At 32.5% G+C, this 15,863-nt stretch overlaps 1 protein-coding gene across 1 annotated transcript in view; it reads left to right on the top strand.

The window, feature by feature from the left end:
- Window positions 1-259: 259 nt before the first annotated feature.
- YIPF7 (Yip1 domain family member 7) overlaps window positions 260-15,863 on the top strand; it is a 29,384-nt gene continuing 13,780 nt past the window's right edge. The window contains exons 1-4 of the mRNA XM_006922465.3: window positions 260-388; window positions 699-778; window positions 2,420-2,536; window positions 9,929-10,087. Coding sequence (XP_006922527.2) covers window positions 260-388; window positions 699-778; window positions 2,420-2,536; window positions 9,929-10,087 — 485 coding nt within the window. The remainder of the gene's footprint in view (window positions 389-698; window positions 779-2,419; window positions 2,537-9,928; window positions 10,088-15,863) is intronic.

Genomic DNA, 15,863 nt, shown 5'->3' with positions numbered 1-15,863 from the left:
TCCACTGTTGCCTGACTAGTCACCTAGTAAAGGACAGCTTGAGTTAAAGAAATTCAAATTCCAAATGTTTTTAAACAATGTGGAAAAAAATTACTTTGCTATTCTGCCTTTGACTTTTGTTGAAAATTCCGAAAGGCCAAATAATCTACCCTTGAACAACAGATTTTAGTTACTGAGCTCTGGATACATGGGAAGTCTCAAGTCCTAGAAGGAGGAGAATCAGCATGAAGCAGATCACAGGAGAACTTGACCTCTAGCCATGAGGCTAATGTTAGGGACAAACAACCAGATCCAGGTAAAAATTGGGAGTATTAGCCATGTTACCTGGATGAGAACGAAGAAGAAGACTCCTGGAAGTGACTCAAAGATACAGAAGAAACCAACTCAGGTATTTTCCTGGGGTAGAAATGGGTCTGATACCTTCTAATGTTCAGGATTGCCTTGAAAATGGACATAATATGCCCTAGAAGTGAAAAATATTACTAGATAATACTCATATCCACCTTGGGCTCTGCTGGAGAAGTAAAAAGCAGGGAAAAACTTAGAGGTAGATCATAAGTAGCCTTCCTAAATGTTATTTATAAAAATTGAATAGTTTAGATTTGGATAAAATTAACAATACCTTATTATGAGATTGTTGCTAAAGTCATCATGTTAAGATCATGTACCATATATTGATTTTTACTGCATATTATTAGGAAATCTTCTGTAAACTGAACATACTTTTACAGGCTGTGAAGCAGAAGGGCATCCTCTTACTTTCCATTACTTACTTTAGGTAAGTAATCCTAAATCAGAATTTAAGGGGACATGTGCACAGGGAAACTGAATGTACCATTCTACTTTATCAAATTGTATGACTCTATGCCTTTCCCTGTGTTTGTAAACTTTAACAAGTGTTATAAGATACTGTGTTTGGCTTTGGCTTTTGGCAGACATCTGTTCAGTGTCAGAGTACAAATTTAGAAACATTTGTAGCCAGCAGGTCATCTTTTCTCAAACTGATTTGTTATAAATTTCTCAAGTAACACTACATTTGTTGGAAGATCTTTCCACATAAAATAATACAAAGGTATGTGTCTGATCCTTCTAAAAAACTTGACATTTAAACAAATGTAAAGTTGGGTTATGTAAGGACTCTAATACCAATAGTCATATTACGTAAAGCTTTGCATGTTATGAAAACTTAAGTGTATTCTCCAGTGAAATTATTCTCAGTGTTTTATAATAATATATTTTAATGGACAGAGAAAGTTATGCTATTAAATTTTAAATTTATTCAATTATAAGTTGTTAAGAAATATAACATTATCCTAATCCAGATTTTAGTTTACACAATTTATAGCTACTGTTATACAGATTACTAATGAAATCAGATGTATGAATCATTACACCTAATTTTAGAAAAGCTTTCTGTATTTCACTGAACTGAAAAAAAATCGATATAGTTGACAGTTGTTACTTGAATATTTCTGATTAATGAGGCTCTTAAAGCTAAGGCTGTTTCTGCAATTTCATTTGAAATTTATTATAGTCCATAGATTTTTATAATTACATAGATTACTGCTAGTGATTTTAAAACTGACTCTTGAAATAAAAAAGTTTCTCAAAGGAAAACAAAGATTAAAATCTTGAGTTGAATAACCATATATGTCCAATTGAAAATATTCTCAACTTCTTTCTCTGGTTTTCATCCAAAGAGCCACCATTACTTTGTTATTACTTTCTTCTCCCCCTTTTTCCTCCTCTCAAATCTTTCTTCTTCCCCCTGGTACTCCTATTGGTTAGGTTTAAATCAAGATCACGAAATCTTCTTCACTTCCCAAAGTGTAGAAAGACAGTTTCCTTTGTAGAATTAAGCCTTTTCCCCCCTGATCCAGCCGGAAGGGAACAGGGAGGCTGTTAGCACAGTTTAAAGCTCCAGGAAAAATCTAACTTAAGTGATATTAAAGCCATTTGCCTCCTGACTTTGCAACAAGGATATACATGTTGGTAAATGTAAAATGGTTAAATGTAAATTATTCCTTACAAGTAATAATTAAAGTGAGGGAATAACTTTGTTTAAGAGAAACCTTCTAGATGTGTACCAAGTCTTAAACTTTTTCCCTTAAACTGCTGAGAATAAAGTATTTGAGGAAGAATTATAGTTCTTTCAGAGCAATTAAAGTCAATTTAGTCAAAGTCACAATCCTAGTGAGTGAAACTTCAGAAAAATTAATTGAAGATACATGTTTTGTAAATGACTTTCTAGCATACATTTTTACATCCTTCCCCCATTTCTTAATCTACCCCATCGAAAGAATACCTTGTTCTCTGATAGGGATCCAGCCATAATCACATTGTCAATTAACCTTTGCAATATTCAAAAGAAGTTTTATTGACTGATAAACTTCTGGTAAAAAACACTCTTATTTTTCAGGATGTCAAACTTGGGACAATTTGACTCTGATTTTTACCAATCTAATTATACCATTGATAATCAGGAGCAGAGTCGTAATGATTCTAATGCCTATGAAAATCTTTATGGATCTAGAAAGTAAGTACTTTATATTGAGATAATATACTGTCATTTTAAGAGGTTATAATATTATGACAAGGGATCCCAGGTAAGGAGTTTTCCTTGGGAAAAGCAAAGGATATGCCTAGCATATCTTAGTAAAGTACCCAGGAAGAAATGTCACAAAAAGGAAGAGATATGAATTCAGTTCTCCATGAATCCCCTTGATCAATCACCTCAGATCCATTTACAGGTAAATGGATTGTTTCTTCTTTTCAAAATATTTAACAGGGAGCCTGAATACAGGGACTGGACAGTCAGGAAGCATATTTCTTTAACTGATATTTTCTGAGATGCTGCTTGAGAAACAGATTTTATTCAATTTAATAAACAGTTATTGAATGTCCGCTGTGTCGGGAATTAAGAAGGGCACTATAAACCCAAAGATAAAGAAAAAATTCATATAGTCTTTTATCTCACAAAATTTAAGAATTTATGTTGGAGAGGTGGGCAATTAAATACGCAATTATAATACCGCGTGAAAACTCCTAAATGGAATCAAGATAAACATATTCCAGAATGTGTTAGTTATTTGAGTTGACAGTTTAACTTGAGTTGAAAATAAATAAAAATGATTAAGAATTTAGCATTAATCCTTTGCCAGTACCCAAAACAGGACATTTACAGTGAGAAGAATTTGGCTCCAGTTCTGGCTCTAGCATTTGTTCTTTGTGACGCTGGGTAAGACCTAATTTTGCTGAGTGTCTTAACTGAGAAATAAGAACATTAATAATACCTACTTCATTTAATTTTCATGAAGAACATTTGTGATAATGTCTAAGAAAGTATGTATTAAAGTAAAGCCAACTTATATGTGTTATTTATTTGTATAATATGGCTTACAAATGTAATTGACACTTTGTTGCCTAAAGTCATGTAAACTTAATGTATTTGTTTATACAGTTGTTTCTTTGGATTTGTGTGGGAGGGGATGGTTTAGATGAGTGAACTGTGAAAAGGTTCAGACTTTTCAACTTTTATAACTAACTTTATGGGTTTGAAACAGTTCTAAGTTTTATATAAATTAACTCATTGGATCCTCAAATAACCCTGAGATAAGTACTATTATTATCCTATTTACATATAAGAAAAAAGGGACCCCAAGTGAAGAGGAATTTTCACTCACAAGGCTAATCAGCTCTTAGTTCTGCTTCTGTAGATATGCTTGCTAAATAGGCTGTACTCGAAATTAACTAAAGACTCATCTTCTGTTTCGCTTGTTCTGTCTAAAGAACAAATGTAGCTGCCTGAAACCCATAGCAACTCCCGCTCTTTGTAACCATCTGAGGAGAAATTAACCAATCAGCCCATGCCAGATAAGTTCTATATATGGAATGTTGCAACTGAGCTCTGGGCCCAGATCTTCAGAGCCCTAGCTCCTCTGGGACCGCCGGCGTAATAAACCTGACTTCAACTCTCGCTTGGTTTCTCGCCGGTCTGATTTTTGCAACTTTCCTGCAACACAAGAAATTAAGAAACTTTTCCAAAGTCACACAATTAGTAAGAAATGGGGTTAAAAGTTAGCCTAAGGTTGATTAGGCCCATAACCAGAATAGATATATAATTTATTGTAAAATCAAGACAAGTTTTAGAGTAAAATGGATGCTATTAATTATAGTATTGGTAAAATAGGAATAAACTGGACCATTTTAAGCAAAGTGGGATGTATAATCACTGTGCATTCCAAAAAGATTAGGCCAAATAACCACAAAAAAAATATTTAAAATTTATTAATTCTTGAAGTTTATTTTTCTAAACACAGATAAGTGCTTTGAAACCTTCAGATGGAAGGAGGAAAAGACAGAATAAATACAACAGCAGTAAGGTCTCTTCTGTTCCAACTATGCCCAGGAAAATTTGAACACCATTTTCACTGACTGATCACTCCTACAGACCGTACAGAGGCAGTTAGGTGCTGCTTTCACACACTGCTTCCTAAAAACTCTTGATGAACTACTGCTCTAAGTTCAATAGGGAGATAATGTTATAATTGGCATATAATATTTTTTAAACTGTAAAAGTTAAATATCTGAAATTTTATCTCATCCATGCCCTATTCTGTGTATCCAGTGTCAATCAGACTACCATAAGAATTTTTTAAAGTGAAAAACAATCTATACCTCTATCTCTCTGTCTCTGTCTCTCTGTCTCTCTGTCTCTCTGTCTCTCTGTCTCTCTCTCTCTCTCTCTCTCTCTCTCTCTATCTATCTATCTAAATAATTGAAAAATTTTAATATTGAAAAATCTTGGGAAAAGACAAGGTCATATAGAATTGACTCGATCACTGTAGAATCCAACAACAGAAAGAGACCTTGATTTTATTCCATTGATGATTTATACCTTGGAAGATCAAGAAAAAAAAAAAACAACAAAGCATTTGAGGCAGAGAAAGTAGTCTGAGCATTTAGGTATTAAAGTATAATAATTCAAAATATATAATCCACAATGGGTGCTATCTAAAAGGATTTTCAGCTCTGTCTTCCTGTTTTATTGAAAAGAACCAGTAGCCTTGAACTTCTGTTTCTTTTCTCCCTTCTCTGCTGCAGATGGGATAAGCAAAATCTGCAATCTACATTTTCAGACCAAACTAAACTAAATTGTCCAATAAGAGAGAGAGAAAACTATCTCCTTAATCAGGATTCATGGATTATGGTCTTCTCCCCCACTCCACCCTACCCAATGTTCTTTCTCATTTGATTTTACATATCACCGTTGACCAGAAATCAAGATGACAAAAAGGTGGAAATTAATATAACCAATGAGAAAAACTCATGATTATATTGTATCTGATTGATGGCCTAGCCTGTTTCAGATGCTTATCATTTAAACCCAAGTCCTGATTTGGATGTGGTAATATTTAAATTCTAACCCACACTGAAAGTCTCAGGAATTAGAAAAGGGCATATTAGCTGTGGTAGTTTTATGTGGTACATAAAACATGGAGCCAGGTCAGTGACTTACTAGTGTACATAAAACAAACTCCAGAGATTTGGCCTTTTATTCATTCAGTGAATAGTTCAATTAAAATATACTCCAAGTCAGAATATATGCTTATCATCCTGGCAAGAGACATAGAAATCTAGAGGGAAGTTATAATTAATTAGTCTCTTTCTTTCTGTCTCTCTGGTACCCCTCCCTTATATATGGGAGTTTGTTTTAAAAAGCATGACTTAAGGGCATACTAATCTGAAAATTTGTTGACTCATTGGATCCTCATTAGACAATCCAACTTATTAGATTCTCAAATGGCCTTGAGATAAGTACTATTATTATCCTAGTTACATATGAGAAAGAAAGGACCAGAGAAATTAAGGAACTTTTCCATAGTCACACAAGTAGTAAGAAATGGGGTTAGAATTTTAGCCCAAGGTTGATTAGGTCTGTAACCAGTTTATTTTTTTTATTTTTAAATTATATTATTATTATTATTATTATTATTATTATTATTTTAGAATGAACAAGGAAGAGCTTTCTCATTTTAAAAAAACAACTATCCAGTCATTCAGGAAGACATTATTTCTAATCATTGGTAGCATTATCAAGGCTATATTTTCCCACTATATTTTTCCAGTTTTTGAAATGAGAACTCTATTCAAATTATTTAGAGAAAGAAACAGATGTTTCTGCAGAAAAGTGACAACTGGAAAACTCCCTTTGAATGTGGGGAGTACATTTGAGTAGGACTTTAACAGATTGATACTGAATTATCATTTTCTTGGAATCCCTAGACCTGATCTATCTCTAGTGTTTCAAACAGAGCTAATGACACTGTCAATGGCACATAGTCACTGTGCACTCGCTGGACCAGCCAGGATCTGGGAATGTTACGTAAGCTAACTCCCCCAGCCACCATTCCTTAAACCACTCTACCATCAAACTGATCCTACATGACATGTTCTTATCAAGGACATTTAGAATGCCTGATTTTACTGGCTCAATGGGAGACTTGCATAGTTAAAATGTTTTGGGTAGTTTTGACTAAACTTTTTAAGCCACAGGAGTATTTTTGTTATAGACCTGTTATACTGCTGTCTTAAGCTGTTTCAATTGATGGTGTTGCAAATTCTGAAAACTTTTGTAGTCTCAGGTTTCTGGAAGAGTACCTGATTGTATGAAATACACATACACTTGAATAAGTTCAAATGTAGAGCTAGATTTACAATGAATGGGACTTATTTGATGGTACATTTCTTACCATCTGATTCACACCCTAGCTCACCATAAGATACTGGGAGTGAACTCATCACCTGCATTACCCCAGGAAAGCAACATCACTTGGCTATGATAATGGAAGTCCAAACCTATAGTTTTAACAAAACAAAGCCTCTAATAAGATATGTAGCTAGAGATTATGTGATAGGGCACAGAAAATTGTGCGCAACAAACATATCTACAACCACAGAAATTACAACTGAGTTGTCTAACGTTGACCTTCTATATTTGCACTAGAAAATGAATGTTAAAGTCCTATTGAAAAAGCTAAAGTTGATCAGCATAGAAGGGATACAAACTCTTGGCCTTCTATTAATGTTGTTTCCTTTGAAAAAATGGTAGACTGGAAGAAAACTATTACAAATACAGAAGATGCTGTTCCAGGGTGTGTGGAAAATATTTAGACTGCTTTAGTGTCTTGGGAAGAAAAGAGCATACAAATATTTAGCTAATGCTTATTGATCATTTTTTGTGTGCCCAACGCTATTCTAAGTACTTTTCTTATTTTAGCTAATTAAGTTCACAATCTTATGTGTTCTTATTGTCCTCATTTTACAAATGAGAAACTGAAGGACAGAATGTGAGGTAATTTGCCTAAGATTATATATCTGGGATTTGAACCCAAGCATTCTGACTCCAGAGCCTGTTTGCTAATTACTTAACTTGGTTCAAGACAAATCTTATCATTGGCCTATCCTAACAGGCAGAAATGTAACTCCACAGAGTTGGGAATCAAGAGAAGGAAAATATGACCAAGAATGTTGCCAGTTGTTCTAAAGGAGACTTTTGCAGTCACCTCAGAATTGCTTGAAATGATGGTTATATCAATCTGACTCAAGCAATTGACTTTAATAGCTAATTCATAGGCTTTAACAGATAGTAATTAGTAAAGTCCAGTCCCATTCCCCCTAATTTATTTTTTTATGAAAAGATACTGTAAGCTTGAAAAATGTCACCAAAACTATAAAAGAACTTCATTGGCATAGTTATCTAGAATTGGAGCCATCTAGTAAAAAAGGATAACACTGGGAGATGTGGGACTGAATGAAAATTCAAGATATATGGTTAAAATTATGGCTATTCATAGTCATTTTTAGAGAAAGGCCTAAAACATGAGAATTGGGTATTTATAGTGTTTCCTGGGTGGGACTGTGGATTAATAATGTGATTATTTTAATATTGCATATTAAATGTTATAGTCAACATATACAAAGTCAAAGTTATAAGATTAAAAGAGAATTTTAATTTAGACTGTGATAGAAGATGAGCATAGTAATTCTTCTAGATAAAAGATTTTTAGGTTTCCTTTATAGAACATGTTTTAAAATTTTACTTTCTTAAGTTAGTGGTAGAGAAAGTTTATTATGCTTTTGTTTTAACAAGGATAACAAAGGCCAAACTCCTGATGAACAAGTTTTGCTGGATGAGGTAGCAGAGAGGGATGGAGGAAAGAGAAAGGGATAGGATTTGACTGGTAATGGGCAGTTTTTTCCCTGTAAAAATATGTTTTTCTCGGGGGGGGCGGGGTTAGGTGTCAAAGTAGGTACCCATACTAAATCTCACTCACAGAGGGTGTTTTGCAGTGAATAATTGTGAATGTTATGTTTTCTAAAGCCTGGTTATTAGCATGTGGGCATGGATTTTGTTGGGGCCAAGACAGTATGTCAATAAAATAATCTTGTTCAGACATCGATCTAAAGAGTCATCTCTATTTGCCCCTTTTATTTTTCTAGAAATAGTTACATTTAAAAAAAGTACATATCTAGGGGGAATTTTATCAACCAAAAAGCCATTCAGATCCTTATTTAGAATTCATTTCTCCCAGTACTTTTGATAGTGGGCCTAGTTGTTAAAAAAAAAAAAAAAAAAGAATATGCCACATGATTAAATGAACAACAGTAATCAGCAGATGCTGTGGGAGAATTCAAGAAATATTACACCAGGTCCCTGCTCTTAATGTGCTTGTGGCTGAGTTCGTGAATGATTAAATGTATATATCTCTTTTTATCGTATAGCCTTATTTTTCAGAAGAGATTATTTTCTCTGTCAATCTTACTCATATAAGGGAGATTGAATATATTATTCTTAGACTTCATATTAAAATTAATGTGTATGTATAGTCATTTTGTAAATTTTTTACATGAAGAGATCATAGAGAGCTACAAAGTTCAGAACACTGAACTGTATTTTTCACTTAGTTTAGCCTAAGGGACTTTAACAAAAGAAACTTAAACATGTTCAGAAGGACAATTCCTTATGTTTCTTCCCCTTTCTTCAGGTAAAAACAATTAAAAGTGACCAAATAACCTCACACCCTGTCTCTTTTGTCTTTCTTTCTTTCTCTAGCTTTCTCAAGAAATCAATTATTAAGATTCTTGTTTTCCAACTTTCTCACACAAATGGTGAAATAAAAAAGAAAAGAATGGACAAGGAAGTATAAAAACAACATGTTTAAACAAAACTAAATTGCATATTTTGAAAGAGGGACACTAAAGCCAGCTATGAAATACTTTTAGTTAGATACTCAAAGATAATTCAATTGGCAATAATTGACTGAGAGTGGCCAGACTAGAAAGTCTATTTCTTTATGGACAACAGTCAGTTTATGTATTTTTTTTTTCTATAAGTTGACTATACTATTAAAATTGTAATTTTCACTTGCTACTTTTCCATATTTATAAGGACCTTATAAATAAATAAAATATTTGTTTATTGCCTCTGAAAGTCAGTGAAAAAGCAACATTGTGTAAGAAGCAAAGTGCTGCTCAGACACCTTCAGTTCAGAATCCAACACCTGCACTAGTCTGTGATATTGGGCAAAACATTCGGTCTCTAAAAACCTTTATTTTTTCTGTAAAATGGGACTAAAAGTATAGTTTTTACCTTCCTGAGTTTTAATTACATGAGAAAATGTAAGAAAAAGTGTTTAGCACATTGTACATAATCAGTAAATATTAATTGGTATGGATCATTCTAGAGATCTTTTTATGACCTGTGACTTCACTTTTTGATTAAGTTAAACTTTAAGTGAGTTATTTCTTTCATGCCTAAATATATAATCCAAGATAATCAATGACAGAAAAATTGTAGTTTCCTTCCTTGATTTGTCATACTATCCCTTTCCTAGGTGTATAAATACCAGTATTTTCATTTCTCTAGACAACAAGCCAGTGAGCAGCCTCAGCCTGCCTTTGTCCCACCAGAGATGCTCATGCCATCAGGTTACGCCGGACAATTTTTTCAGCCAGGATCCAACCTGGAGTATTATTCACAATCTCCTTACAGTGACAATTTTGATGAAGAGCCTCCTTTGCTAGAAGATAAGTTAAGGAAATGCTATTAATGTGTGTACAGCTTAAAGAATAATAGCAATAATCACACTTAATGTGTGCTGTCAGCATGTTGTATACATTATTTTATGTGTGATTGTTCCAAGTATAAACAAGTCTGCCAATTCAAGACACTTAATCTAGTAGAAGTTTGTCGCATGTTTGTGTGGAGAAAATTGGAAGTAGGTATGTGCTATTACTGTGTTATTGCTGCAGTTATCAAATGTTTCTTCACTGTTTTTTAAATTTGGACTCCCTGGCCATGTCTATACAACAGTGAAGATGTCTTATGGAAAATTGGTTCCCACTTCAGCTAATGAAACTACTTTATTACAGCCTAATTTATTTTCTGCGCTATTTGCTTGGTAGCAAAACGGGTAGTTTCTGAACTTATTATTGTTTTGTTGTTGTTGTTGTCATGGAGACAAGTCTGGCTCATGAGGTTTTTTTCTTCTCTGGATCTTATGAGCCCTCTAATATCAGTAGGCATGGCTAAATAGGAAGGAATATGATTCAAGTAAATAGCACTGCTGATGACAAGGAAATCTAGAGATTCCTGCAGTTGGAGGACCTTAGAGGATATCAGGGATGTTCTCTCTCTTAAAATATTTATATATTTAAATATCCAGCCCCACTGCATCTGCTATTTTTGATCTTAAAGAATGTCAACATGATGTTAGAAGTATAGATGATAGAAAACTAAAACTCAAGCAGATTTAAATTTGAGAGCTAAGGAGAAATATTCACAGGTTAACTTTTCCAAATCCTTTATATGTATTCAAGAGAAAAGGGATAGATTTAAATTCCCAATATTTTACATTCAAAAGATCATTGTTTGCCTCATATGAACACAGCCAGCAACCTGGCATTAAAATATTCTTTTCTTGCCTTAAAAATTAAAAAAAGGTGAAAGATTCAAATAATTCAGAAAAGCACAGAAAATTATATAATATATTTTTTTGGCTCATTAGAAGCCAGTTAAGTTTTCAGATTGGTTATGTTTAACTAAGTCATTCTCTTTTGCCTCTGTGTGCTATTCTTGTTAAACATTTTCCTTGACTCCACCAACATCTCTACTTAAAAAAACTGTTAAGTTGTTCAATTATAAAAGTAATCAATATACAATATGGAAATCTGGAAAATATGGAAATACATGAATAAAAATTTTAAAAAATTACCTAAATTTTATCTTTGGGTCATAACTAACATGAAATTTCATGGATTTCCACCCAGATTAAATTAAACTTAATTTAATTTAATTTTTATGAAATACTATTTTTCTTTGAATGTATAACTATTTATGAATGCTTAAAAATAAAAGTCACACCATACTATGAATATAAAATTTTATATTTTTAGTTACATAATGTCATGAGCATTTCTGTACATACAGTCTTCAAATTCATTAAGTATTATTTGAAATCATAATGTAGAATGAGTTCATAATATTTTATTGTAAAGAAGTATCATAATTAAAATTTACCTTAAAGGTTGTTCCTCATAATATATAATACTTTGGTGAATATCATAGTAAACAACTTTGACCTGTATAATAGTCTATCCTTAGGATGGATCCATAACAGTAGTATTATTAGGTCAAATGGTACTTACACTGCCAAACTAATATAGAAAAATGATATTCTACTGCACCTTAATAGTAGAATACCAGATGTCTTTTTTTTAATTTGACAGACAAAAAGGCAAAAATGAATACTTTTGTATTTCTTGATTACTAGAAAAGTTAGACATTTGTTTCATATGTTTATTGACTTTTTACTTTTTTCCTGTTTCTCATGTTCTTTGTCGGACTTTTCATTGGAATCTTATTATTTTTTTACCTTTCTTTTTTTTTATTTTTGGAATGTTTTCCTAGATTGTGATTGCCATCTAATTTGTTTATAGAACATTTGGGCATATAGAAATTTCAATATTTATGTTTTTAACTCCACAATATTTTCCTTGATAATTTTTCTTTCCAACTGCTCTTTTGCTTCTATTTCTCCAGTTCTAGATGTAACTTACATTTTAGATTTTTTAATTATCTTTTTGCTCTGCATTTAATTTTTTGATTTATTGAAAATTGTTTTAGTAGGTATTTAAATTTATTTTCTTTAAAGATTAAATTTTTTTCCTATAAATTTATTGAAAATAATTATTTTCTGCTTATCTGAAATGTCTCTTTTATGGTATACTAAACTGTAATATAGCCTCTTCTAATGTTTCTTTTGTTTGACTAAGGAATAGGCTAGATGTCCCCTCCCACTTTATACAGCTTGTGGAAAATTTCTAGATTATTGTTTTTCTTTGTGATTATTCCACTAAATGTATAGTATATTAGAAGAGAGCACTTAATATAATTTTACATTTTGAATCTATGAAATTTCTAGTCTCTGATCTAATATGTTCTTAAGGCTGGGTGACTTTGTGAAAGTCTCAATCTTCATCTGTCTAAAAAATGTGAAACAGCCATAGGCAGAATTTCTAGGATAAGGTGATAAATGATATTTGCTAGTTTTTATCGAGTGTACACCAAAACAGCCCATAAAATTACGAAGCTAGAATAATTAACGTATCTTGCACAAAAAAGTGTTATTTGCAGTAGTGCTTGTTTATTCCCGAAATACTTTGTCTAAAAGACTTGTTTGGTTTTATGTAAGAATGATAATTTTTACTATCTGATATTGTACAACCAATATGTTAACAAATACATCTTGAAGAATAATAGTAAATTTAGGTCTGTCAGACCAGAAAAATTACGGTGATGCTTGGTATTTGTATTTGTAGCACAGCCTAATGTTTATATTTGAAAAGCCAATGCCACGATCTGCATAGAAAATGAAAATATTAATTTATCATATAGCATTTATATTGTATACCTTACAACCACTAGATGACAGCAAAACAATAAATTTTGCATTCAAATTTCACAGCAGTTTTATCTCCTTTTTTTCGTATAATAAGGTGTTATATTCAGTTATCTACAATTAATAGATACTTATAATTTCATTTGCATAACTTGCAAAAAATTTGACAACAAAATATTATGAAAATGTATTTTGGTAGAAAACATGTGAAATCTTTTTTTTTAATGAAAATATTTAGTAGGTCTTATATTTATTCTCAGTTTCATGACTCAACGTTGAGACATGGGCAGAAGTTAATTATGCCATAAAATAAATGGTTGAAATCTGTAATAATATCTCATAAAAACTTTTTCATCTGAGTTTCTTCAGTCTCTTCAGGAATAATTATGCTTTTTGAGGAAAAATATATTTTGAATTGAAGACCACTTTATTGTGGTAAATACTGAAAACATTGTTAGCATAAATATCTAAATTGAAAATAAAGTTTAAAAGCAACGTAAGTCTCAGGTAAAATTAATTTAAACTACAGAATTGTCAAAACAATTTAAAATCTGCTATTTTAAAAATCTTATTAGACGATCTAACCTCATTTTAAGCTTGGTGAACTGCTCATATTCTCCAAAGTGTGTGTTCATTAAGAAATATATAAATACACTGTGAAAATTGAAAGGATGCAACATGGAAGTTAAAATGTAAATGATTTGCTCAATATTAATTTAACCAGCCAAATTCCTTCTTTTCAAGCTTGAGTTAGCAATTGTCAATCTGAATGTGAAATGAGTGAAAGAATACTCTTTCTATTCTAGTTCAAACCAACTGCTGGCTGATCTTCTGAAAATGTCTAGGTCCTTTAAAGCAAGGCACCTCTATGTCACGGCAAGCGTTGAAATTCCATCTGGTCTTCTGTGTATAGAATGTCAGCTTTGCAAGTTTAGGTGGTCTGAGCCACTATAAAATAAGTTGAACTATACCCTGTATCTGACCAAAACGGGTCACTGAATCCTGTGATGGGAAGTTGAATGCCACATACAAATAATTTAAGGAGACAATTCTTCACATGGGAGAATGGGGCTGAGTTAAAAAAATATTTATAATCACTATGATATTAGATGCACATTTACTTAATTAAAAGCATGGGTTTGTTTTTTTGATTTTTTTCTTTTTATCAACCGCTTTCTATTTCCCTTACCCTTGGCCCTTGGCAACCACTTCTCTACTTGGTTTCTCTTTGATTTTTTTTTTTTTAACTTTTAAATTCCTCATATAAGTGATATCATGCAGTATTTGTCTTTCTCTGGCTTATTTCACTTAGAATAATGCCCTTAAGGTCCATTCCTGTTGCAAATAGCAAGATTTCCTTCTTTCTCAGGACTGAATAATATACCACTGTATGTATATACCACATCTTTATCCATTCATCCCTTGACAGACACTTAGGTTGTTTCCATATCTTGGCTACTGTGAAAAATACTGCAATGAATATGGGTATGCAGATATTTCTGATACCCTGATGCCATTTTCAAATAAAATGAAAAGTTTCTTTGGATATATACCCCAAAGTGAGATTGCTGGATCATTTGGTAGTTCTATTTCTTTCTTTCTTTCTTTCCTTTTTTTTTTTAAATTTCTGAGGAGCCTCTATACTGTTTTCCATAGTGGCTGAACCAATTAACATTCCTACCAACACTGCATAAGGTTCCCTTTTCTCCATCTCCTCACCAACACTTGTATTTCTTGTCTTTTTGATGATAGCCATTCTAACAGGCATGAGGTGATACCTCATTGTGGTTTTGATTTGCATTTGCCTCCTGAGGATTAATGATATTGAGCACTTTTTCATGTACCTGTTGGCTATTTGTATGTCTTCTTTGGAGAAATATCTATTCAGTTCTTCTGTCCATTTTTAAATTGATTTGATATGATTTTATATTATTTTACTTATTTTACATCATGGGTTCTTGAGTCAGATTCTTCATGTAGAAACCTAGATTTTCTATTACTAGCTCTGTGACTTTGGACAAGTTACTCATCTCTCAAAACCTCAGCCATCTGATGCACATGGTAAGAATAAAATAATAGTACTAGCTTCACTGTGTGTTTGTAAGACCAAAGCATGTGAATCTTGTAGGGGCCACAGCAAAATTCAGTAAAGCCATTCAGTACAATACATTCAACTATTCTTGGTTAAAATGCATTTGCCTTACAGTAGTTTCACTACAGTTTTTCCTAGCATCCGCTTCACTCTTATTCAACTTTAAAATACTGGAGGGTAACCAGCTTGATTATTGGTTTCTAAATAGTGAGGTCATGTTCTTTTCTTCTTTGAATGTTCATTTTTTTCTACTCAAGATACATGTTAAAGCATACAGGAATGTGAAGAAAAAAACAGATGTGGTGTCAATATGTATTTCTATACTCAGTGGATGTCAAATGGCTGATTTTTAAACATAATAATTATATAAGAGGAGCAGAATAAAACCAAGAGGTCTGTGAGGTAGCAGTCAGAATTCTTTGGAAAACAAGGCATCGGAGAAAAAAATTAGAAATTTCTAAATGATTGTGGACTCATGCACATTGAGCTCGACTGCTTTTGAATATTCTATTCTACCACCACCACTCATAAAAGGGAATAGCTAACTTGTCTCAAGAATTTAATCTTTGAAAACACAGAGCATATAACTCTGTGTTTATGCTCTGTGTCAACCACATGGAGCATATAACTTGTTAAAATATCTGTGCACATGATTACTTTTACTTGCTGAAAGGGCCATCTCCTTTTCTCCTCTGTGGAGTTTCAGGCAGTTAGCATAGAATTGCTCTTCTCGTGAGGCAAGGTAGAAGTAAAGTTGTAGACCATAGTAAATAACTTTACCTTAGATAATTCTGCTAAGTGAAAAATTA

Source organism: Pteropus alecto, unplaced genomic scaffold (assembly GCF_000325575.1).
Source record: "Pteropus alecto unplaced genomic scaffold, ASM32557v1 scaffold57, whole genome shotgun sequence".
NCBI lineage: Eukaryota > Metazoa > Chordata > Mammalia > Chiroptera > Pteropodidae > Pteropus > Pteropus alecto.
Note: the sequence above shows the minus strand (reverse complement) of the source record. Positions and strands in the feature narration are given on the sequence as shown.